Here is a 27352-nt window from a genome sequence, read left to right as displayed (position 1 = left end):
AAACATGATTAATTCACCTCCCGAGTCTATTGAGTTTATAATATCTGCGATTAAAATGCACTCAGCAACTGCCATGTTACGGAGAAAAAAAAAAATAACTGAAGAAAGCATCAAGATATACTTACTTGACTAATTATTTGCAGCATAATGTCTCATCTGCAAACAGACATCCAAATGTGGTGCTCCTTTTGTTCTCTTGTTTGGCTAGCTTCAGTATCATCACGCATCGCAAACGGATCGCAAAACACAACAGCGCATTTTTCAAACTCTAGTGAAGTAGTGCGTCATCATGACGTAGTATTTATCGCGCATGCGCATTAAACAACATATTCATATATCATGCATGGTTAAATGTTATTTCAGCTTTTCTGTTTAAGTTGAAGTTGTTCTAACTCATTGTGTTGTTAAACTCTGTAAGTTCACAAAACTTTACTCATTAACCTAACTAAAAGTCAATCTTTTTTTCAATGTAGTGTAATGTGATTAAAATTAAATGTATTTTAACTGAATTTAAATGCAAATTCATTTTGTTTACATTTGTTTAACTTTTGCTTACAATTAATACAATTAAATGTGTGTTTAATTGACTTAGAACAACATAATGATATTGAAAGTATTATGTTCACAGATGTAAAGTAGCTACAACACATTACTATTAGGCTCCTCTCGTATATTACATTTTATTTTCAAATATTATGCAGAAAGCTGACACTAGTTGAGTTCATAGAGCAAGGGCTGGTGATAAAAATGTCAACAATAAGTTGTACTGGATTATACTGTATAAGCAGATGTATTGGAAAAATACATTTCAACTGCATAATGCACACAGTATATATTATAGACAAAACACATTTAAAATACATTAACAAATAAATTTTGGACAACACACTTGAGTTGGAATTAAAATAAATTATTTTCCATGTTTTCCATTAAAACTGTTATTTTATTTAGTATATATTAGTCAATACATCAAAATAAATTTCCTTTAATAACTTATAACTTTAACTTTAATAAATTTAAAACACTATAAATAATAATTATTTAAAATGTATGTTTAAGTAAAACTTAGTAGACATTACAAAGTGCATTTTGTAAAACATGCACTTAAGTGTGTTTATAAATATTGTCATGAAAGTGTTCTTTCTTTAAGTAACATTTAATTAGACATTATTAAAAAGTGCATTTGTAAAAAGTGCACTTAAGTGTGTTTATAAAAATTATGATGAAAGTGTACTTTCTTTAAGTTAAGCTTAATTAGACATTATTACAAAGTGCATTTTTAAAAAGTATACTTAAGTGTGTTAAGAAATATTGTGATGAAAGTATACTTACTTTAAATTAAACTTAATTAGATATTATTACAAAGTGCATTTTTAAAAAGTGTATTTAAGTGTGTTAAGAAATATTGTGATGAAAGTGTACTTTCTTTAAGTTAAGCTTAATTAGACATTATTACTAAGTGCAATAAATATTGCCATTAAAGTGTATTCCCTTTAAGTGCACTTAAGTGGTCTTTAATTTTAATTTTATTATATTATCTGCAAGTGCACTTTTCAAAAAGTATACTTTTATTATTTTAAGCACACAAAAAGTGCGCTTTCAATACAATTAAGTACACTTCTTTTTCACAAGGGTATGTCATTCAAAAACCGGTTTCTATAGGTTTCCACAGAATTTTTTGTTGTTGTTTTACCACACCTTTAATGGTTGGATTGACTTGTACAGAAGGATGGGTTTTTAGTATTATGAAACTGTTTGCAAAATCCTTCATCATCTATTAGGACTGTTAATACCATCAAAACATTGTAAATCACTGCATTACCCATGAAGATCAGAACTGTAAGAACAATGATCCAGGCTGCAGCAGGTCCCATTTGAGCCATCCGAGTCATCCTGGCATGGCAGTCGGGAGCGATAGAGCAGTCACACACTGTGACAGACAGGTTTTGGATGGAGGACAATCCCTGCTGGTCTGATATTTTGATCTGGAGGAGGTGATGACCTGAATACACACTGTGTTCTTTTACAAGACTCACCGTTGTGCCTTCAAGAGAAAAAGATCTGTTAGTATTACTGCTAAAAGATACAAAACCACAACCTCAAAGAGGTGGTGGAAGAGTGTTGTCTTTCTAAGAGATCTCTGGCATTATTTGCCTAGAGTAACATAACATAACACTGTTCATAACTTATTTTTCTTCTGTGATGTGTTTTCCAGATTGAAACAGGACATTAAGTGAGGAATTGTGTAGGGTGGACTGGGATGAGTGAAGTAGAAGGTGATATTACCATGGGTTGGTTCAACTCTCCACTTGTCCTTAACATCTCCTATAAGCTCATAGTTGAAAGGTGAACTGTATGGAGGAAGGTCCAGGTCTACAGCTGTGATATTGGCCTCTGTTGGCTCTATATCCAGGCACATGTTGACTGTGTTCACTTCAAGCATTGGTACGTTATCATTTTGATCATTCAGGTGAATAAATAGAGTTCCAGTGCCTGTCAGCGGTGGGACACCTGCCAATCGGAGACATGGGGTAAACAGAAATTAATTTGGAGTACAAGACATGATAATGCCATCCATGATCATTCATGAGTTTAGCTTTCTTCATTATGATAAGAGGACAGTTTTATCACCCTAACATTTCTGACACTGACTTTATGCCATTATCGTAAGTCTGGTTACACAAGACTAACTGGCTAGCTATTTTTTTCATGCATTTTCCGCTAGACAGCTGTTAATGTTGGACCCTGTGTGGTTAATTTATTAAATTTAATTTGTAAATAAAATAAAATAACTTCTTTAAATAGAAGATATAGAATATCTATAATAGATAATCAACAGTACACTACTGTTGAAAAGTTTGTGGTCAGTCAGATTTCTGTTAAGTCTGTTATGCTCACCAAGGCTACGTTTATTCGATCAGAAATACAGTAAATGCAGTAGCATTGTGCAATAATATTCCAATTTATCCATGTGATGCAAAGCTGTAATTGCAGCATCATTACTCCAGTCTTCAGTGTCACATGATCCTTCAGAAATCATTCTAATATGAAGATCTGATGATCCAGAAACATTTATGATTATTATCATTGTTGAAAACCGTTGTGCTGCCTAATATTTTTGTGGAAACAGTGATAACTTTTTCAGGATTCTTTGATGAAAAGTTCAAAAGAACAGCATTTATTTGAAATATAAATCTTTTGTAACAAAAATGTCTTTACTGTCACTTTGGATCAATTGAATGCATCTTTGCTGAATAAAAAAAACATCATCTTACCATCATCCACAGCATATAGGGTTGCTCTATAGGTGCTGTTTATCCCAAACGGCGACTCTCTGTCCATAATTGTATTTGTGGATACTCGTCCAGTCTTTGCATCAACAGTTATCCATCCATCAATATCTTCACCTTTAACAAATCTGAGAACCAAACAAACACCAGATGAATTCACCTGTGTTTATATGTGATCCTGTACCTCCAATAAACTACAGTGGCATTAGTTCTCTTACGAGAGGTCTCTCGTACTGCGTAAGATATCTTACGCTAGGGGAAAATCCTTTTTCCGCGAGATATTGAAGCCAAAAATTATCCTCGCCGGTTCGCCCGCTTGCCTTGCCTGCTTGGGGGACGATACCTGTTCTCCCTCTGTTCGAGCCGCGCAAACCGCGCCGCTCACAGGGGATGTCAGGAGCGGACGGTCACGGGGCTAGCTTTCTCTCTCCCTCTGTTCGAGCCGCGCAAACTGCGCCGTTCACAAGGGAGGCTGGAAGCGGACGGTCGGGGTTAGTTTTTCTTTACGTTACAAGAAAGCTACCCTGCCCCTGCGCCCCATTCATGCGTCACTCACCGGCGAAAGGAGAAAGGAGTGTTTTTAGTCCCGCCGAGGATGGACCAACCTCAATTTCTCACATTTCTCAGTTCCCTGATCAGGCGACTGGAAATATCAATATTGCAGCAAACGAGCCTGTTTTAATACAAGCAAGCAAGCAAGCAAACGCGAAGAAAACATGTTGACGCTCTCCTATATGCTCGTGCATCTGAAAGCCTTTGTGTTCCCCCCCTGTGGCACAGTGGTGGAATCTTAGGTTTTTCGCACGAGAGACCGGTGTTTGAATCCCGGTCTAACGGCAGATAAATTATGCCGCCAATGCTTCGCTCTGTCAGTTCCATGAAAGGCGACTGCAGATGTGCATTTTGCAGCCAACGAGCGCGTTGTACAACCCGCTCGCCTGCACCCAAACACCGTTTCTATGGTTCCCGTGCGTCACTGGCGAAAGGAGAAGAGAGTGTTTTTAGTTCCGCTGCGGCCGGGCCGACCTCCATTTCTCACACATTTTTCATTCCCCTCTGAAGTTCGGGCGACTGGAAATGTCAATATTGCAGTGAGCAAGCCTGTTGTAATGCACGCACGCCTGCAAATAAATGCCAGCATGTTGACGCTCTCTGATAATACTTGCGCTAACTGAATGACCATGTGTCTCCCCCTGTGGCCCAGTGGCAGACTCTCAGGCTTTCGCACGGGAGACCTGTGTTCGATCCCGGGTCTACCGGCAGATAAAATTATGCCGTTAATGCTCGCTCTGTCAGTTCCCTGAAAAAGCGACTGCAGATGTGTATTTTGCAGCCAACGAGCGCGTTGTACAACCCGCTTGCCTGCACCCAAACACCGTTTCTATGGTTTCCGTGCATCACTGGCGTAAGGAGAAAAGAGAGTGTTTCTGGTCCCGCTGCGGACGGACCGACCTCCATTTCTCACACATTTCTCATTCCCCTCTGAAGTTCAGGCGACTGGAAATGTCAATATTGCAGTGAACGAGCCTGTTGTAAAACACGCAAGCCTGCAAATAAACGCCAGCATGTTGACGCTCTCTGTTTCTATGGCAACTTCTCGCACGTTCAGTTCCAGTAAATGTGACTGTTCCAGTGTATTCTGCAGTAAACAAGTCAGCGACGCAGCACGCTTGCCTGCACACAAACGCCGCTTTTACGGCTACCCAGATAAATCCCATAAGAGTGATTTTTCTGGTGTCCCGGCCACGGCCGATGGTGTTTTATGTGTAGAAAAAATGCTCACTGCCCAGTGCCCATTCCTACACACAAGCACAGCCAGTCACACAGGGCTCGCGCACATAAAATCGACTCAGATCGATTGCGCAGTAAACGTGGTAAATGTGCCCACTACCCAGTGCCCACAAACACTACGTTCTGCATGTCTCAAGGTTTCTGTAAAAACAAAACCAACGTGCATTCGCTTCACTCAAGCGGACAATGTTTTCAGTGTGGTAAATGTGCCCGCTATCCCGCGCCCACATCCACACACAGACATGATAGTTCCTACGGGACTCGCCCAGCCCTCCCTCTCTCGGTTGACCGCCGCAGAGGAGTCGAGCGCGGGCAATCTGCCCGCTGTTATCAGCGCGCCCCCTGCCTCAAATGTCATAAGCGCGATGCTTATGTTACAGCACACCGAAGCTTCTCTGTCGCTGAGCGAACGGAGCGCGCTTCGTATTCAACCCCTAGCCATTCATGCAGACGCATGGGCAAAGCTGCCCGGGGTTTCGAAGTGGGTGCTAGACATTATAAAAGGAGGCTATTCGCTGCAGTTTCGCCGACACACTCGCTGCTACGCGGCACGTGTCAAGACCACGGTGAAAACAGAAGTAGCACATTTACTTCGAGCCGAAGTCGCGAAACTATTGAACAAAGGGGCCATAGAGCCTCTCTCTCAAGTTCAGAGCGAAGGAGGGCTATACAGCAGATACTTCCTGGTGCCGAAAAAAGACGGGGGTCTCAGACCCATACTAGATCTAAGGCAACTGAACAGAGTGCTTGTGAAGCGACAGCTCAGAATGCTCACGACCAGAAAAATCCTCGCGCAGATTCGCCGAGGAGATTGGTTTGTGTCAATAGATCTGAAAGATTTTCAAATACAGATAGCGTCACGTCACAGGCGATTTTTGAGATTCGCCTTTGAGGGCCAGTGATATCAGTACACAGTCCTGCCGTTCTGCTTATCCCTAGCACCCCGTACATTTACAATGTGCATGGATGCAGCACTCGCACCCCTCAGACTGCGGGGCATGCGAGTACTGAACTATTTGGACGATTGGCTGATTCTAGCTCAATCTCGCCCAGAGCTCACAGAGCACACGACCATTTTACTCGATCACCTCGAGAATTTGGGTCTCAGAGTCAATTGGGCGAAGAGCTCTCTGTCCCCCAGTCAGATGATATCTTTCCTGGGCACAGAGCTGGACTCGCTGTCCATGATAGCACAGCTATCACCACAGCGCACAGTAGACATTCAGCGCGCAGCGGGCTCTTTCTGCTGCGGCGCATCTGTCCCGCTCAAGAAATTTCAGAAGATGCTAGGTCTCATGGCTTCAGCATCATCAGTGCTTCAGCTGGGCTTGCTCCGCATGCGCCCACTGCAGTTCTGGCTGAAAGCGCGAGCGACCTCCGGTCTGCTTCGTCTCAAGGTCAATCAGAAGTGCATCACAGCTCTGAAACCTTGGAAGGCAAACGACTGGTACCAATCAGGTGTAAGCCTGGGGACTTCCTCGAGGGTGAGGGTGGTGTCTACGGACGCATCCACCTCGGGATGGGGAGCACTGCTCGAGGGCAGACCGTTCTTCGGCCAATGGTCAGAATGGGAGAAGCTTCTGCACATAAACTGCCTCGAAATGTTGGCAGTAGACAACGCGCTGATGCGTTTCTGTCCCCAAATAAAAGGACACCACGTCCTGGTCCGCTCGGACAACATGTCTGTGGTGTCCTACATAAATCGCCAGGGCGGTCTCAGGTCCGGGAACCTGCACAGGCTAGCAGAACGCCTCCTGGTATGGGCTCAGCGCAACCTGCGCTCGCTGAGAGCAGCGCACGTGCCGGGGCTCCTAAACATAGGACCAGACAGACTGTCCAGGAACAATGTTCCGGCAGTCGAATGGTCTCTACACCCACAGACAGTCCAACTGCTGTGGAAGAAATTCGGCAGAGCGGAAGTAGACCTGTTTGCGTCTCAAGAAAACGCTCACTGTCTGGAATTTTTCTCCAAGAGCAGGGACGCGCTGGCTCATGTATGGCCCCGCCGCCCGCTCTGTGCTTTTCCCCCCGTCTCTCTCCTGGCTCAGGTGATAGAGTGGATCAGGGAAGAAGGATGCTCAGGGAAGAAGGAACCAACCATGGTTCCCAGTTATGATGCAGCTAGCGAGCACTGCCCCGTGGCCAGTGCCAGTGAGGAGAGACCTCCTCTCCCAGGCCCACGGCTCGATTTGGCATCCTCACCCAGAATTGTGGTCCCTTCATGTTTGGGCCATCAATGGGTACCCGCTGAACTCCCAAAAGGAGTGTTAAACACGATCACGCAGGCTAGAGCTCCGTCTACGAGACGTCTCTACTCCTTGAAATGGTCAGTGTTCTCGGGCTGGTGCGCAGCCCGTGGCGTGTGACAGAGGTGCTCTCCTTCCTACAAGAGCTGCTGGATAAGGGCAGGACCCCTTCCACGCTCAAAGTCTATGTGGCGGCTATAGCAGCGTTCTCGAGAACAACGCTTGGTCAGTCAATAGGAAGGAACGATTTAGTCATCCGCTTCCTTAGAGGGGCTAAGCGACTGAATCCTCCCAGACCTCCCTCAGTCCCTGTATGGGACCTTTCTACGGTGCTGGAAGCCATGAAAGATGGCCCATTCGAGCCTTTACAGACGATTGATCTGAAACACCTGTCTTTCAAGACTGTGTTTCTGCTGGCTCTCGCTTCAGTGAAGCACATAAGGGACTTACACACGCTCTCAGTGAGTGCGACGTGCATGGAGTTTGGGCCTAATGACTCAAGAGTTATACTCAAACCTACGCACGGTTATGTTCCAAAATCCCTCAACACACCGTTTAGGGCGCAGGTCATTTCCCTGTCAGCCCTACCGGTCCCTGATGAGGAAGGAGACGCAAGCCTCCTCTGCCCAGTCAGGGCATTAAGAGCTTATGTGTCTCGCTCGTCTGTTTTCAGACAGACAGAGCAGCTCTTTGTTTCGTTCAGCAGGTGTTCTAAGGGACTAGCCGCGTCGAAACAGAGCCTATCCAGATGGATAGTTGACGCTATTGCGCTAGCGTACGCTTCCAAGGGCATGCAATGCCTGTTGGGTGTCAGAGCGCACTCCACAAGAAGCATGGCTTCATCGTGGGCCTGGTCAAGTGGGATTGCCTTGCAAGATATATGTATGGCGGCAGGCTGGGCCTCCCCGTCTACATTTATAAGGTTTTACAACCTAGAGGTTCCCGCCCTGCAGGCCAGGCTGCTGTCGGTCTAGATAACCAGTATTGTCTGTCCTGATGCTATCAGCTCAGAATGCTGCGTCTACTGAGCACAGCTCAATGATCGACAGTGTAAAAAACAGCACAAAGATGTGTTTTGGGCAAACTGTATAAGACCCACATTTCCCCATCAGTTCAGGCCGTACCCCGCCCTGTCTGTATGATGTAATTCGCGTCTAAGCGACGCTGCTATACGCGGAAGAGTGCGGCTTCGCCCCTCCCTCTTCCCGGACTCCCTGTGAGTTCCCTGGGTGATTGTGCACTATATGAACCCCGGGCTTTCGCCCTTGGGTCTTTGGTGTCAGATCCCAGCACGCACGGCGTCTTGCATTGGGTCCCCTAGCGTAAGATATCTTACGCAGTACGAGAGACCTCTCGTAAGAGAATGTACACGATTACTAGCGTAACCTCGGTTCTCTCTAGTAGAGGGAACGAGTACTGCGTATCTTGCCGTGCATGCACACGCTCTGGTTGCTTCGATGATGAAAAAACAGATATTAGCTGCCTGCGAGCTGTATTTATAAGCCTAGGCCACGCCCGTTTTGGTGGGATGTGACGCAGCGGGCGCGAAGCGCCCTCATTGGGTCTGACGTCACCCCAGGCCTCGCTCGATAGGCTGCTGCAGTTGCCGCAGAGCAGCCAATAGGCGCGCGAGCTGTCTCGCCTATGTCTGTATGCTGCCGCAACGCGTTTTGCATTATTAAAAAATTAAGGATAATTTTTGGCTTCAATATCTCGCGGAAAAAGGATTTTCCCCTAGCGTAAGATATCTTACGCAGTACTCGTTCCCTCTACTAGAGAGAACCGAGGTTACGCTAGTAACCGAGTACGTTTTACACATATTATAAGCTTCTCATACTTAAATGTGTTTGTATGGCTTCCATCCATGTCTTTAGCAGTGAATGTTGTAAGACTTGTTCCTGCTGCTATGTTCTCCATTATGTGAACATGTTTAACAGAGGGTATAAATACCGGAGGGTCGTTGACATCTTCAACTAAAATGGTCACTGGAATGGTATTATAGAGGTTTTCAACACTCATGCCAGAGTTTTGGGGTATAACGTCGACCTCCCACTTGGCATTCTCTACTTGCTTTTTGACCTTGCATGAAAAGTAAGGAAGTTCGTTCTGCACACTGATAGATAGATTTTGGTATGTTTGCTCCTTGTAGTCCATTTGCTAGGTGTTTGGAATGAGCCGAAAAATAAAGAGAGATCAGAGAAGTGTGAACATGAATGCATGCATACATATTTTCATTTTTTTTTTTATGTCTTAATAGCTCCAATCCCAGCAGAGGCAACAATATAGCGACAAGGTATTTCAGTGCAAACTGGTTCTGGCGCAATCAAAACATTTTTTCTGTTTGTTTGAGCATCATAATCAGCCTAAAGCAGCAACACTGACTCAACCTTTGGGCAGGCTGACTTACACAATAAAAACGTCAACCATATGCCTACCTTAACAACTGTTAAAATCCCCTCGTTTGTATCAGGGTCTGTTTCAATTTTGAACTGCTCTTTTTTATCTCCATGGATAGTGTATTTGGCTTTCCAGGCTTCTGAACCACGGGTGTCTTTGTCTGTTACTTGCAGTCGCAGAACTTCAACCCCAGTTTCATGCTCCTTGACATTCCCAGGTCCCTGAAACACAAATCAAATATTTGGTTGGGTTTTATAGAATATGCTTACCATATACAGTATACATTTTTTTTAAATCACAAGCATCAAAACTTGGAAACTTCCAGTCCAATATGAAACCTACGTTTTTGCCAGAGAACTCTGGAAGATTGTTGTTTTTGTCCAAAATATTGATTATCACTGTACTTGTACTTGATAATTGTATCTTTTCCCCTTTGTCCTTTGCTTCAACCAGGATTGTATATTTCTGAGCTTTCTGAAAAAGATTAATTTAGTAGAAGATTTCTTGTGTAGGAATGGAGAAATATTTATAAAGCACAAAAAGCAATGCATGCCAAACAGGTAAAGGTACAAAAGTAGCTTATTATTACCAATGAAAGAAATTAGTTTCATACCTCATAGTTCAAACACCCATTAAAATAAACGTGCCCGAATTGTTGCTGTTGCTGATTTACATCTTTTTGCTGCTGAATATAAAATGTAACATTATCTGGTTTTGGTGTGACAGACTTGATTGTTAAATCAAATGTTCCATTGTTTGTTGTTGAATCATCTTCATCAGATGCCAGTACTGTCATTACTGTTTTACCTAGAAATAAAGTGCTAGATGAATGTAATGTAATTTCTTCACCCTCAAAGAATTTATTCAATATTTAAGAATATTTCACCCAGTCCTTATTTATTCACCCTTGTTTCAAACCTGTATGTTTTTACTGCTGTATTACAGAATCCAGTCCTATCTGTTTAATATCCATGGTCATTGCACTTAGGAAATAGAACTTTACACTTTATATTAAGTATCTTTAACAATAGCTGGGCGTGAGAAACCGACCAAAATAAGTTGTTTATTCATTGAAAATCTTGCTCTCATATATTGTAATAACTTAAATAATAAGTTACAATGCCTCAATTTAATTTAAAAAAAATAAATAAAAATAAAAATAGTTGTGTTGTGTGCAGAGGTGCACTGTAAAATCCAACAGTGATTTTAACTAACACTTTTTAGTTAATTTGACTTAATGTCTTAACTTAATTGTAAAAATCTAGTAATCTGCACTATTCACATACTATGTTTTGTTTACTAAGAAAACGTCTCGGTTACGGATGTAACCCTCGTTCCCTGAGTGGGAACGGAGACGTTACGTCGGATGACGACGATTGACGTTTGGGGTTTCGCCTAGAAGCCTATCACCTTCGAGTATATAAAACGAGCCAATGGCAATGAAATGCCATGGGTCTGCGGAATTTGCATAGCGTAACTCCGCCCGCCGCAGGGGGTATATAAGGAAGTACGCTGCACAAATGCAGATATGTCTTCGCTGAGGAGCCGAGACTGGCCCCAGGCGTTTTTCAGCGGTACAGCGGAAGTGGCAGGAAGACGTAACGTCTCCGTTCCCACTCAGGGAACGAGGGTTACATCCGTAACCGAGACGTTCCCTTTCGTGGTCACTCCGAGTTACGTCGGATGACGACGATTGGGGTTCCAGTCTAATCACGCCACCTCGGCTGTCTTCCAGTGCCCTGCGTAAGTCTGAGCTCCCTGTTGTGAGACTAGCACGAACGAAGGAGTCCTACTTAACACAGGGATACCAAGGTACACTGGGAAGCATATCTCCAGAGAGAAATATGCAATTATGCCCAGCCATTGATGGGGGGGACTTAGAATACACATATGACCCAGAGGGCTGCATATGGAAAATCACTGGGGTGTCCAGCCGCAGGTGGAATTTTTAAACCCCAGGGGTGGCAAGGTGGCTTGCCAAGGGAAAGACACACGCTCACAAGGAGACTTACAGTGGATACACATGTGGGGGTCGCCCAGAGGGGGAACCATGCACATGGAGGCACCTAGTCAAGCGCAAAAGCTGTGTTATGGAAATTGGCATAACTCAGGCGATGACGTAACCAGTGCTGGAGGAACTCAGAGCTTATCAGACTCACCTGAGGAGAATATCGCACGTATCCCGTCCGTGGAGAGGAATGGCGAGCAAGCGAAGACACCTGAGCAGAATCTAGCACCGGCTGGTTGAAGCGAGTACATGAGAAGAAACTGGCTCTACTCGGAGATTATAAAATCTCGCGAATGTGTTGGGTGTCGCCCAGCCTGCAGCTCTACAAATGTCTGTTAGCGAGGCGCCATGCGCTAGAGCCCAAGAGGAAGCCACACTACGTGTGGAGTGGGCTTTCACACCAAGGGGGCACGGACGACCTTGCTGCTGGTATGCCAAAGCAATGGTATCCACTATCCAGTGAGATAACCTTTGCTTTGAGAGAGCCTTTCCCTTCAGCTTCCCACCATGACAGACAAAGAGCTGGTCTGAGGTCCTGAAACACCGCGTTCTGTCTACGTAAGCACGGAGGGCGCGTACTGGACAGAGCAGTGCCAAGGCTGGGTCTGCCTTCTCCAAGGGCAGCGCTTGCAGGTTCACTACCTGGTCTCGAAAGGGTGTGGTAGGAACCTTGGGCACGTATCCAAGCCGGGGTCTCAGGATCACGTGAGAGTTAGCCGGCCCGAATTCCAGGCACGCTTCGTCAACCGAAAATGCCTGCAGGTCCCCTACCCTCTTGATGGAGGCCAATGCAACCAGGAGCGCTGTCTTCATTGACAGGAACTTAAGCTCCACTGACTGTAAAGGCTCAAATGGAGCACTCTGCAGGGCAGTTAGAACCACTGAGAGGTCCCAAGAGGGTACGAGGGGAGGATGAGGAGGATTTAGTCTCCTCGCTCCCCTCAGGAACCTGACGATCAGGTCGTGCTTTCCCAGAGACTTACCATCAACTGCTTCGTGATGTGCGGCAATGGCGGCAACATAGACTTTCAGGGTGGAGGGAGACAGCCTTCGCTCCAACCCTTCTTGCAGGAAGGAAAGCACGACACTGATCGGGCATTTCGTGGGTTCTTGATGTTTAGAAGAACACCAGTTGACGAAGAGGTTCCACTTCAACGCATAGGCATGTCTCGTGGACGATGCTCTAGCGGAAGTGATGGTAGCCACCACCGCAGGTGGTAGGGTACTCAAACCTGCCTCGTCCAGTCCAGGAGCCACACGTGGAGGTTCCAAAGATCGGGACGAGGGTGCCATAAGGTGCCCCGTCCCTGAGAAAGGAGGTCCTTCCTCAGAGGAATTGGCCAGGGAGGTGCTGTCGCGAGGAGTACTAGTTCGGAGAACCAGGTCCGGTTGGGCCAATACGGGGCAACCAAAATGACCTGCTCCTCGTCCTCCCTGATCTTGCGCAAGGTCTGCGCAAGAAGGCTCACTGGGGGAAACGCATACTTGCGTAGGCCCCGCGGCCAGCTGTGCGCCAGTGCATCCGTGCCGAGCGTGCCCTCGGTCAGGGAATAAAACAGGTCGCAATGGGACGAGTCGTGGGAGGCAAACAGGTCTACCTGTGCGTCGCCGAACTGATCCCAAATCAGCTGGACCGTCTGGGGATGGAGTCGCCATTCTCCAGCGAGAGGCCGAACTCGAGACAGCTCGTCGGCCGCCTGGTTCAGGTGTCCCGGGATATAAATGGCTCGAAGCGACCTCAGATGCTTCTGACTCCATATGAGGAGATGGCGAGCGAGTTGCGACATACGGCGGGAGCGTAGACCACCCTGGTGGTTGATGTACGCTACTGTTGCGGTATTGTCTGATCGGACTAGAACGTGCTGGCCCCTGAGCAGCGCATGGAAGCGGTGCAGGGCGAGACGTACAGCCAGCAACTCGAGGCAATTGACATGCCAAAGGCGCTGGGGTCCTGTCCAGGAGCCCGCGGCAGCATGACCATTGCACATGGCGCCCCAGCCCGTGTTGGAGGCATCTGTTGATACAACAACATGCCGGGAAACTCGTTCTAAGGGCACTCCGGCCCGTAGAAAATTGAGGTTCGCCCACGGGGTGAAGGTCTGACGGCAGGCTGGAGTCACTGGGACTCGGAGCGTGCCGTGTTGCCATGCCCACCTCGGGACTCGATCGCGAAGCCAAAGCTGAAGCGGTCTCATATGAAGCAATCCCAGCGGCGTTACTGCGGCTGCGGATGCCATATGCCCCAGGAGCCTCTGAAATAGTTTCAGTGGAACCGCACTCTTGCCCTCGAATTGGCGAAGACAAGTCAGCAGTGACTGCGCGCGCTCGCTCGTAAGCTGCGCGCACATGGCGACCGAGTCGATCTCCATACCGAGAAAAGAGATCCTCTGCACGGGGCAGAGTTTGCTCTTCTCCCAGTTGACCCGAAGGCCCAGACGAACTAGGTGCTGAAGCACTAGGTCCCTGTGTTCGCAAACCTGGTCTCGAGAGTGAGCTAGGATTAGCCAGTCGTCGAGATAGTTCAGGATGCGAACCCCGTGTTCCCGGAGGGGAACAAGGGCTGCCTCGACGACTTTCGTGAAGACGCGAGGAGACAGGGCTAGCCCGAAAGGGAGAACCGCGTACTGGTATGCCTGCCCCTCGAAAGCAAACCGTAGAAACGGTCTGTGTCGAGGTAAACTGGAGACATGGAAGTAGGCGTCCTTCAGGTCGATCGCTGCAAACCAATCCTGCGGCCGCACACACTGGAGGATGTGTTTGGCCGTTAGCATCTTGAACGGCAGCCTGTGAAGGGAGCGGTTCAAGACGCGCAGGTCGAGGATTGGCCGTAACCCACCGGACTTCTTGGGTACAATGAAGTAAGGGCTGTAGAAGCCGGACTTCATTTCGGCTGGAGGGACAACCTCGATCGCACCCTTCGCCAGCAGGGTGGCGACCTCCGCTCTCATGACAGGGGCATTGCCACCGACCATAGTAAAGCGGACTCCCCTGAAGCGGGGAGGAGATCGCGCGAACTGAATCGCGTAGCCGAGCCTGATGGTTCTCGCGACCCAGTGGGACAGTCTGGGAAGCTCTAGCCAGGCCTCCAGAAAATGCACCAGCGGGGTCATACGAACCACAGACGTACCGTCGGTGGGGCAGCGAGGCGGAATGACCGGCACCGGCGAGGGTGGCATAGCGGCCCTGTGCGGGGGCATGGTCATTAACCGCGTCCTGCCAGAGGAGGCCAGGGGAGGGCGCGCGTCCCACGGGGGCGTGCTCTGGCAGGGGTCTGGCGACAGAGGGGGATGAGAGGAGCGTGGCCCGTGGGCGGCGCGTGCTGTCATCCCGCACCTCTGGGACAGAGGAGGGCGGCAGTGGCGGGACCCGAGGGTGGCGCGCACTGTGGCCCTCGAGCTCTGTGGGCTCAGGATTGGGGAATTCGATTCTGTCTTTAACCACATTAGGGTGCTGCCCGTCGTGGGACGAGCAGCGGGGAGTGGAGAACAAAAGATTCTCCCCCGGCCCTCCACCGGGGGAAGGAGTGGCCCTGCTACCACCTCCTGGACAGAAAGGAAAGCCAATCCTGAGCTGCCCGTCTCAGGAGCGCCGCTTGGCCTGGCGTTTAGCGGGCGGAGGGGCTGGAGAGGGCTGTGGCGCCTTCCTGCGGCTTCCTCCACGACGCGGCCCAGATGAAGGCTGCTGCTGGGGCCGTGTGGGAGGGGCGGGAGCCGTAGGAGGGCGCCCTCGGCGGCGAGCAGGCTGAGGATTCTGTACCGGTGGCTTAGCAGCAACAGCACGCCGGGGCAGAATGTGTTTGATCGCCTCAGTCTGCTTCTGGGCAGTCGAGAACTGTTGGGCAAAATCCTCGACTGCACCGCCGAAAAGGCCGGCCTGGGATATGGGAGCGTCAAGCAGACGAGTCCGCTCGGGCTCACGCATATCAGCCAGGTTCAGCCAGAGATGTCTCTCCTGGACCACAGCTGTGGACATCACCAAACCCAGGGAGCGCGCGGTCACCTTCGTCGCCCGGAGAGCGAGGTCGGTGGCGGCGCGCAGCTCATCAAAGAGCCCTGGGTCTGTCCTACCCTCGTGCATGTCACGGAGCATCTTGGCCTGGTAAACCTGCAAGATGGCCATGGCATGCAGAGAAGCAGCTGCCTGTCCCGCCGCTCTGTAAGACTTCGCCACCATAGTAGACGAGAATCTACAGGCTTTGGACGGGTGCTTTGGATCGCCACGTGATGAAGCGCTTGCCGGACACAGCTGCATCGCGACAGAACGTTCAACCGTGGGAATCCCAGTGTACCCACAAGCATCAGCTCTATCGAGGGGAGGAAAGGCGGAGAAAGCCGACGAACGATCGCGGGAAGACATGGGAGCCTTCCAGGACCGCGTGACTTCCTCATGCACTTCCGGGAAGAATGGTATTGGGGTTGGGCGGCGACGAGTGTCAGCGGCCGCTCCCAAAAACCAATCATCCAGCCGCGAGCGCACTGGATCAGGTGGCGGGGACCACTCAATACCAATGGCCGCGGCTGCCCGGGAAAGCATGGCGGTCAGCTCGGGATCAGACTCGGACAATGCTGGCACGCCCGAGGGCGGCAACACAGCCGAATCCTCACTTCCCGAGGACTCGCGCCCACCTTGTGATGCCGCGATCGACATGATATCTTCCTCTGGAGCTCCAAACGAGACGCGCTGGGGCTCCGAAGAGGGACCAGCGGTCTCAGTTTGTACACTCGCGGGTACCGATGCTGAAGAGGGGTGTGTGGACCGTGGACGTGTCGGCGGTATGTCCCACACAGTCACCCTCAGGTCACCCCGGCCACCAGCCGAAGTACTAGCCCTCTCGGAGTCAGTAGATCGGGGTGTGGGTAGGGGGACTCTCGCTCTGACGAGTTCATTGAGTCTCGACCGCAGCATGGAGATGGTCATATTCCCGCAATGGGAACATGAGTCATCCACGAACGCTGCTTTAGTGTGATCAACGCCCAAACACGCCAAGCAGAGATCGTGCCCATCAGAGAAAAATATCTCGCGACCGCAACCAGAAGTGCACGGGCGAGGCATCTTTAAAAAGACGTGCCACGTGCAATGCTCTTTTTGTGAGAGGATAAACTCCGCGGATGCTGAAGCGAACAGGGAGAAACACACTAACTGTCAGATCACTGAACAGATCAGCAGGGAAGTGAGCACTCGCTGAAATCGCCGTCACACCAACACCGGAGAGTTCGCTCGTCTCGAAGGTAAGAGAAGACTAACTCAGAATATTTGGCTTGCAGGAGTGGAGAAGTTCTCGGCTCCGAAGCGAAAACATATCTGCATTTGTGCAGCGTACTTCCTTATATACCCCCTGTGGCGGGCGGAGTTACGCTATGCAAATTCCGCAGACCCATGGCATTTCATTGCCATTGGCTCGTTTTATATACTCGAAGGTGATAGGCTTCTAGGCGAAACCCCAAACGTCAATCGTCGTCATCCGACGTAACTCGGAGTGACCACGAAAGGGAACCCAAGTTAAGATTAATTGATTGGTTTGAGTGTGGTTTTTGAGGCGGGGAAAATCTTAATGGACTTTTCACTAATCTCCTCCACTTCTGCAGTTATTTTTCTCTGTTTGTATTCATTCATTTCCCAAAGTCATCTTGAATGTTGAAATTTTAATACAACTGAAAAATTTGAGAGAACATCGCACAAGCTGACTTCATAAATTGATGTTGATTTTCCTAAAATGTTTTTAGTCACCATTATGGCGATTAGTGATCCCTTTGGTTGGGCACTTGCACTTAATTTATACTATTGTAATCCTCTTCCCATTGATGCAGTGATTGCAACAAGAGATCAGATATTTGGTTTCAAAGGAAGAGAATCCAACTAATTAGATTTTACAGTGTATCCAAAAACTGTACTCAAGTAAAAGTACAAGTAGGCTACTTATAGAAATATTTACTCAAAGTAAAAGTAATAATCTTAATAGTTACTTGAGTAAGAGTAGTAAGTATCCAATGAAAAAACTATATGATATATATATATAAGTCAGTTATTTATATATTTTGCAATAGTGTATCAGTAGGAAATATCAGTTTACATTTCCAAACATTCTTTTTGCCATTAATTTTAATAATCCAGTGAGATTTGTGTATGCACAAGGAGTCTGACAACAGCCGGTATGATCTGATCTCACCATAATCGAGTCCGTCTGTGATTTACTGCACACACATTACCGTGGGATGGACAACTGTGGACAATGGTAGCTTATTTAATGTATAAATTAATGTATATGTCCAAAAAACGGGTAATGTCATACTTTGTAGTAGTGCTATTGTGGTAGTACTAATCAGGGGTGCGTTTCCCAAAAGCATTGTTAGCCAACTATGTTCGCAAGTTCCGTCGTTATCAGGGGTGCGTTTCCCGAACAACGACGTAACTCGCTGCTTACAGTAACTACCATAGTACGATGCATCGTTGAAGAAATCAACTAGCTAGTCACGACTGTTTCTCGAAACTGCATTGTCGCAAAGTGGTCGTTCAACCACATTGGTTTATGACGTCAAGCACGTGGTGGAGTAATAACTTCTTTTAATGAATCTGTTTGAGTTTGAATTAATGCTAGATGTTTTGCTATAAATTACAGACATGGCATCTGAGGACTATTTCTAATTTTTCTGTTATTTTGCTTTATTTCCAGATTCAGTCATAGGCTCGTTCTTACATAGTAGATAGAACACGTTCACACATACGCACTCTTTAAAAACGGTACTTTAAATCTCTTGACAAACTAAAAGACGTAAATGACATTTGTATATACTTTAAATAAAAGACACAGGTTGTACTGAATGTCATTGCTTATTTTGTTCAAGATAAGGATTTATTGAGTCCACGTCATGCAAACTAGAAACTCTGCTTCTAACACAGGTCGAGAGCTGTCGTTCCAACCACACAACTTTGCGATGCTGTTTGCGAATGTTCGTTAGAACGATGGTTTCGGGAAACACTGACTCGTTCGTAATTTATAGCAAAGCATCTAGCGTTAATTCAATCTCAAACAGATTCATTAAAAGAAGTTATTACTCCACCACGTGCGTGACATCATAAACCAACGTGGTTGAATGACCACTTTGTGACAATATGGTTTCGGGAAACAGTCGTGACCATAGATATCATATAATAAGATGTCTAGATGTCTCGTGCGCTCTGCTGGCCAATGGAGGTCGACGTCCGCAAGTGGCGGCCATCTTGCCACAGGCAGCTCGCTCACTCCTAACATTGTGTTTTAATGCTGCCTGTACTTTTTAAATAACCATAACTTGCTCAATTTTCTACCAATTTTTAAACGGTTTGGTTTATTATAAACGTCAGAGATGTAGTTATGACACTGCATACATATGAATAATTATTCGGATAATTCAGAATTCATAATTATAGCCACATTAATAATGCTTGTAAGAAACCAAACCGTTTGTAAATACGTTAAGATTTCAGCGAGATAAGAGTATTAGTGTTCGTGCTGATCACTCACCTTACATCAGGTACCACAGAGCCCGCCAGAAAGCTTGCCTGTGACAAGATGGCCGCCGGTGATGCCGTTCGAAACTCCGCCGTAAGACATCTAGCCTTATATGGATATCTATGGTCGTGACTAGCTAGTTGATTTCTTCAACGATGATGAATCGTAGGCTACTATGGTAGTTAAGCAGCAAGTTACGTCGTTGTTCGGGAAACGCACCCCTGATCATTCAAACTGATTCGCGAACCAATTTAGACAGATCTGCCAACTTTTTCAAACCTTTATTTAACCAGGATAAAAAAACTCCTTGAGATTAAAAATCTCTTTTACAAGAGTGTCCTGGCAAGTGGCAGCAGCGCGGTTTCAAATAGACATAGAGACACTTACAGGTAAATATATAGACACACTTTCACTCATCATATTCAAACAACAATATCATCATAAAAACAGTGACAGACAGACTGCCTTTCTGCAAGGCCCTTTAAAAAGCCTTTAAAAGAATAAAGTGAGACCAACTCCTTCAACTGTAGTTCATTTTGAAGCCGATTCCATGCAGATGGTGCTGCAAAATGAAAAGCCTTTTTGCCAAAGTCAGTGTGGGCTTTAGGGACTGTCAATAAGAACAGATCCTGTGAACGCAGGTGATATGTCCCTGCAGACCTCGGGAGGATGTAAGTGTTCAGATAAGGAGGAAGAACTCCTAATACTGCTTTATAAATAAAAAGATGCCAGTGCATCCAACGCCGAATGGAGAGAGAGAACCACTCGACATGAGAATACAGCAAACAGTGATGAGTGAGAGATTTTAAGTTTGTGATGAATCTTAAGGCTCCATGAAACACTGTGTCCAAAGCATGAAGACACTGGGAGGTTGAATGCATATATAAAATATCACCATAATCCAAGACAGACAAGAATGTTGCATTTACAAGTTGTTTTTTTGCTTCAAAAGATAAACAAGACTTGATTCTAAAGAAAAAACCTAACTTCAACTTCAGTTTTTTAACCAAATCTTGGACATGCAATGTAAAAGATAGTGACTGATCAATGGTAATGCCCAAGTACTTGTAATGTAACACTTCTTCAATTTCTGCAAGTGTACAAATGGTTGGGACATTGTTTTTAGTTGATTTTCAGAGTCAAAGTCATGACTTTATTTTTTTTAGAGTTTAAAACCAATTTTAAAGTAGCCAGATTATGTTGCAAGATGTTAAAAGCAGATTGTAAATTTGTGATTGCTTGATCTAATGTGGACCCAGAACAATAGAGAACAGTATCATCAGCATAGTAATGATAGTTTGTATTATCTATATTATTGCAGAGGTTGTTTGTATAATAAAAAGAAGAGGCCCAAGGATTGAGCCTTGAGGTACCCCTTTTGTAATATTTAGGGAGGCAGAAGTGAGGCCATCTACTTGCACACATTGTGTTCTCCCTAATAGGTAACTGTTGAACCATGCCACTGCTTGTTCTGAAAGTCCAATAGAGATAAGTCTTTGAAGGAGTATTTTATGATCCACTGTATCAAAAGCATTTGACAAATCAATAAACAGTGCTGCACAGTGCTGTTTATTGTCCAAGATTTTAACCAGGTCATTGACAACTTTTGAAACAGCTGTTATTGTACTATGTTGTTTCCTAAAACCAGATTGAAATTCATTCAGAATATTGTTATTAATTAGATAGTCTTTCAATTGCATGCTGATAAGTGATTGCATTAATTTGGCTAATACTGACAATTTAGAAATAGGCCTATGATTATTTATATTTGCAGGATCACCACCTTTGTGAAGGGGGAGAACATTAGCAGAGTTCCAGATGGCTGTTTGTGGCTAAAGAAAGGTTAATTAAATATGTAACTGGATTTGCTATCAAATCTGCAGCTTTTTTTTAGAAAATATGGTTCCAATTTGTCTGGACCTGATGATTTTTTTTTTTTTTTATCTAGATCCTTCAAGGCCTTCCTTACTTCTGGTACAGTTACTCTTTTAAAATGAAATGGTTGAGCTGACAGTAACTGATCAACAGGACATGCAGTGGAAGAACTGAAAATTGGATTATGTAATGTTTCATAAAGGGAACTAGCAGCAATGAAATGATATTTAAACTATCAAAATTTCGTTTTTGTCAATGATTTTTTTGTCATCAACAACAATACAAGATGGTACTTCTGTATCTGTTTTTGCTTCCGTTAATAATTTGATTGTTTTCCAGAATTTAAGAGGGTTATTTAAGTTTTTCGAAGTTTCAGAAAGGAAATAAGCGGATTTGGCATTACGGATTTTTACAGTACATAAATTACGTAAACGCCTAAATTTCAACCAGTCAGACTCGAGCTTTGACTTTCTAGCTTGAGCCCAGGCTCGATTCCGCTCTAGAAGAAGGTCAGACAATTCATTACTAAACCAAACATTATTTCGCCCTTTCACTCTATGTCTTTTGAGTGAGGCATGCTTATTCACCAGGCCTGTGAAACCATCATAAAAAAAATGTCCAAGCATTTTCAACATCATCAATAAGGCTAGGCTAATTCTTTCCCAATCAAAATCATACAGATCATGTAAAAAGCCCTGCACTGAAAAATGCTTCATTGCCCTCTTAAAGATTATGCGCGGCCTTGTTTTAGGAATTTTTGTGTTCCTTACAGATGCTATAAGACAATGATCGCTTAAATCATTTGCAAAAACAGAGGCACAGGAGTATTTGTGAGGGGCATTTGTAAGAATAATATCAATTAGTGATGATTTTTCTGGATGTTTTAGGTTTGGTCTGGTTGGGCTATTCACGATCTGAAAGAGATTATAAGAATCACAAAATGATTTAAAATGATCAGTCATTGGCAAAAGCCAGTTCCAATTAAGATCTCCTAATAAGACAATTTCATTATAATTTAGACTTGTTAAAAACTCCCTCAAAGAGGAAAGAGTCAAGGGCCAACAATTCAAATTGTTTGTTTATTGATTTTGAGACGATTACATTCACAAGAAATGACTTTTTCAGATATATTGCAACACCTCCACCCTTTTTAGGTCAGTCTGTTCTGAATAAATTGTACCCACCTACAGTCACATCCTTATCAGAAATAGATTTGTTGAGCCAAGTTTCACTTAAAACAAAAACATTGGCATTGGTCGAAAGTGCCCAGATACGAACCATATCTATTTTGCCAACCAGACTACGAACATTCAAATGACAAAATCCCAGGCCCTTTCTGCATTTAAAGCTTTCAGGGGTGTCATATGACATATTTTGCTATGGGCCTGGATTTGGGTGGACATTACCAGAAATTAAAAGCAGCAATATAAGCAAAAGTCTCTGTTTATGCAGTTTACAATGATGGTGGTTGTGAATGACTGCCAAGTTTAAAAGGGCTTCTCCTTGAACCCCCAGATGGTTTTGCAGAGCCATAAGACAGCTTAAATGTTGCACTTCTAATGTGCCAGGCCCAGAGGTGAAGAACAAAGGCTGGGGTTGAATCATAGATATATACACTAGATGTCGCCTGGGCTACGGCAGTTCATTGGAACGAATGCGTCAATAGAGCCGCCATCTTGGAACAGGGGAGCCCCTCCTCTTTAATGCATCAGCGTCAATGTAGGCAAAGGTCTAACGGAAATAAAATCACCATAAATTGTAATGAATTCGATTTTCTAGTTTTTATGGTTCGTTCCAACGGTCAGACATGTATTTATCATTGAGTCCAGAGGAAATTTAAGGTTTTGATATTAAGATAATTACTTCTTTTTCAAAATATAATGCATAGTGCATAGTAGGCCTAAGTTTATTAGTCACATTCTTCCACTTGAGTAAACTTAGAATAAACTATCGCTATATAATATATATATAAATGAACAAAATGATCAATTAAAGTTTTAATTTTATTAAATTGAACAAGCGCAACATTCAGCATTCAATCAAATATTCTAAAAGATGTTTTATTAATAATAATGTTATTTCAACATAATATCTCATTATTTCGACATAATATGTGTGCGTGCAACAAGCAAGAAGTGCATTTGTAAATCCGGTGACGCGTGCATTGATTTTTGTTAATAAACTTCTGACAGTGTCGACTCGGCTGCAAAGATGAAGTTGACGATCGCCATCTCTGTAGTGAACGCGCCTATAGAGAGAAATGCACACAATGGATTACGTAATCAGAGAGTAGCCTTTTTCTTTCGTTTTGAATTATTTCGTTTAAAGACTATTAGTGTGTGGAATTGTGTTATTTTAGGAACGGTTCATATAGATTTTTGCAACTGGTGTTTTTTTACTTGCTAAACAACCTGTTTCCAATTTTTTTCTTCATTTTTAGTGCCAAAATTCAAGATGGCAGACAATATATGCAGAAAAATCACAGAAAATAAAATATATAATATTTTCACTTCTATGAAGGTTTTAAAATGGTAAACTTTTTGATGAATGTATTCCTAATAAGGCAGACAAGTGAGACACAGACTATTTTAAAAATATTTATTCGATCATTTGCCAAAAAATTGGGCAAAAAAAAAAAAAGAAATCTGAAAAAAATGCAAAAAATCTGCATTTTGTTTCATTATTGAAGAGTTCAACAAAACAGTGAGTCATTGTCACTCAAGTATTTATCCTCATCACTCTCACTGTCACTGTCACTGTCTGACTTTTCAATATTGGTGCATGTCTCCTCAGTATGGCAAGCCGTTTTAACTTTTATTCTTTTCCAGGATATGAATTCTTGATATCAACAATTCAATTTTTTACTAGTTAAAACGATAGTTATTGATACCAGAAATTAGATTTCTACTAGTAACAATGGCTATTTTTGATATCAGGTATTACATTTCCACTAGTAACAATGCTAATTCTTGATATCAGCATTTACATTTTCACTAGTTAAAATGATAATTCTTGATATCAACAATTGAATTTCAACTAGTAAAAACTATAATTCTTGATATCTGTAATTATATTTTCACTAGTAAAATGTCACCATAGGCTGCCATTCAAAATCAATTGTTGATATCAAGAATTGATTTCTTACTTGTTGAAATTCCAGTTTCACATATCAGAAATACAATTCTTACTAGTAAAAACCTTTACTTTTGATATCAAGAATTCAGTTGTCACTAGTTGAAATGTCTATTCATGATATCAACATTTGAATTGCTAGTAACAATGTTCATTTTTGATATCAAGAATTCCATTTTCACTAGTGACAATGTTCATTTCTGATATCATGAATGTGATTGTTACTAGTAAGAAAGACATTTTAGATATCTGAAATTATATTGATATCAGAAATACATTTTCAGATATCAAAAATTAAAAATTTTACTAGTAGCAATTTAATTGTTGATATCAAGAATAGACATTTTTACTAGTAACCATGTAATTCTTGATATCAGGAATTTGCATTTTTACTAGTAACAATGTAATTAATGATATCAAAAATTATATTTCTACTAGTAAGAAATACAAAGCTGATATGTATATTCAGAATTTTAACTAGTAAGAAATCAATTTTTGATATCTGTAATAGTTTTGTCGCTCTTTTAACATTAATATATATCAATAACTATCATTTTATATGATTTAATATATCAATAACTATCATTTTAACTAGTGAAAATGTAAATGCTGTTATCAAGAATTAGCATTGTTACTAGTGGAAATGTAATTCCTGATATCAAAAATAGCCATTGTTACTAGTAGAAATCTAATTCCTGATATCAATAACTATCATTTTAACTAGTGAAAATGTAGTTGTTGATATCAAGAATTCATATCCTGTGAATGATTAAAAGCCAAAATGGCTTGCCTATTGCCATTCCCAGGATATACATTTTTAATATCAAGAATTATAGTTTTTACTAGTTGAAATTCAATTGTTAATATCAAGAATTATAGTTTTTACTTGTTAAAATTCAATTGTTGATATGAAGAATGAACATTTTTACTAGTTGAAATGTAATTCCTGATATCAAAAATTGCCATTGTTACTAACATTATTCCTGATATCAAGAATTATCATTTTAACTAGTGAAAATTGAATTGTTGATTTCAACAGGGCTGGACTGGGACAGAAAATCGGCCCTGGCATTTTGGCCCAGACTGGCCCACTACATATGACCATAAACACCACCCATCTTTGCACGCCCTTGAATATGTTTTTGTTCAACTCCTATTAATTAAAACCACTAATGCCATGTAATGAGTGAGTAGGAACGAGTTAACAGATGAAATAAGTACAAAATTGTAATTTATTAATACAATTGAACTATACACCACAGTGATGCATCCAAAAAACAAGCTATAAGCTGCATTGGCATAGCAATACCAGTGTTTCCCACAGGATCTTGGTAAAACTGTGGTGGGTGGACCTCTGTCCCTCTAGGGGGGTTCGGGGGCATGCCCCCCCTAAGAAAATTTTGTGCATTTTAATGTTAAATTCATTAATCTGGTGCAGTTTGAGAGTTCAAAATTAAAAGCTCCAACCCATATTAAGTGTGCAAATTAAACAAAGAAAAAATCAAACCTCTTTTAGTAACAGTGTCTGTCTATATTACACTACTACATAATAATAGTTATAATTTTAATCTCATGACAGTAGCCTAATAGCCATATATTGCAAAACAAATGCACTGAAAAATAAAGAAAACTTTCATAATTAGTTTTGTACTAATTTCTAAACTTGAAAGAGATAAGCACATGATCTTTTATTTTGACAGAAACTGCATCAAGCTTTTATTTTGGCGGAAAACATGGATAAAAACACGTCTCATTAAAGTTCTAGTAAATTTCTGTAATCGTCACCAATGCAGATGTGGAAATAATGCATAACTGGGTAATGGGTTCCTACACTCATAGCCAAAGTGTTTTGAAAGTAGTTCTGCTTACCGCGGACTCTACACTTTCTCATCTCTCTCCTGATCCTCCTCATCAGCCACTGGAGCTGATGAAGGTCCTGCTGCTGCAGAAAACATATCTGTTATTTTGACACATTTTACAGCGTCTGCTTGAAGGGCCTGTATCTATTTTTCACGCTATTTCTCTGTACATTCCTTGCGTTTCTTCTCCATCTCTCAGACTATTTTGACAGATACACACTTGACACTGCACGCTCACTCAAAGCCCAAAGGGGGAGGTGTTTAACCTGTTAAGCTGCAACCCCACTTTTGAAAAATCCCCAGAAATGACATACCCAAACTGAAACAGATGCAGTTCATGAACCCTTTGTACTAAAAGCACAAGTATGATCTCATTTGAAAGCTGACACCTGGCAGTTTATTGTAAATGTAGAATTAATTATTGTCGTAATGACAAAAATTGTTATAAATAGCTTCAAAGTTTTGTAAAGTTATTATAAATTATTTTTTATGAAACATCCTCATGAAAATAAAATTGAAGTTGGCACTGGAGCAATCTAGAAATGCACTACAGCTAAAGCCACATGTCTAAACATTTTATGTTTAAAATCTGAAGATAATAAGTCCAAAACTCTGTTAAATGTTTTACAAGACCATGTCATGTGACTTTATTTTGATTTGACGCTAACATGCTACTGATGTTTATTGCCATCTTCTAACCATCTATCCAGTATATTGTCTCTATTGTTTTGTGGTGCAAACGAGCCCCATTCAGTCTCAGTCTCCCCCTGCACACATTCACACCTCTCCAGCCTGGTTATGGCTCTAAATATGCATTTCTTTTGTCTGCATTATAGTTACTAACGACTGGCTATTCACAGGCTATTCATAGGGTTTCAGTCCTTAATTTCTTTTCTCAAAGTTCACCTAACATTTTAAACTGTATCAAATGCATTTCTTGAATAAAGAAACAATTCAGTAAGCATTCAAAAAATCATAAAAGTATAACTGCTAGACGTGGCAGGTGCACCTAGGGCTAGCTAGCATGTTAGCCTAGCACACCATCAATACACGACAATTTATGAGATTAAAACCATGTTTGTGCTCCAAACTTATTTTATAATGCAAGACGAGTGTTTTAAATAATCTTATGTGATCTAATTTGGCTTCAGATAAAAAAATCAGACAGAAAATATACTATTGTATGGTGTTCTGCACAATGATAGTCTATATAGATTAGCATTACATTATAAATATAATCTATTATTATGAAAATACCTGGCATG

General features: G+C 43.3%; 1 protein-coding gene across 1 annotated transcript in view; it reads right to left on the bottom strand.

Annotated features, from left to right (window-relative positions):
• Positions 1 to 1700: 1700 nt before the first annotated feature.
• Positions 1701 to 27352, bottom strand: part of LOC307145828 (B-cadherin-like) — a gene marked incomplete at both ends in the record, with an annotated part of 61302 nt that continues 35650 nt past the window's right edge. Inside the window, 7 exons of the mRNA XM_079849422.1 lie at positions 1701 to 2044; positions 2287 to 2511; positions 3276 to 3418; positions 9165 to 9484; positions 9763 to 9945; positions 10067 to 10198; positions 10338 to 10531. Coding sequence (XP_079705548.1) covers positions 1701 to 2044; positions 2287 to 2511; positions 3276 to 3418; positions 9165 to 9484; positions 9763 to 9945; positions 10067 to 10198; positions 10338 to 10531 — 1541 coding nt within the window. The remainder of the gene's footprint in view (positions 2045 to 2286; positions 2512 to 3275; positions 3419 to 9164; positions 9485 to 9762; positions 9946 to 10066; positions 10199 to 10337; positions 10532 to 27352) is intronic.

Source organism: Squalius cephalus, assembly GCF_949319135.1.
Source record: "Squalius cephalus genome assembly, chromosome: 18".
Classification (NCBI taxonomy): domain Eukaryota; kingdom Metazoa; phylum Chordata; class Actinopteri; order Cypriniformes; family Leuciscidae; genus Squalius; species Squalius cephalus.
This window is presented reverse-complemented; position numbering and strand designations above follow the sequence as displayed.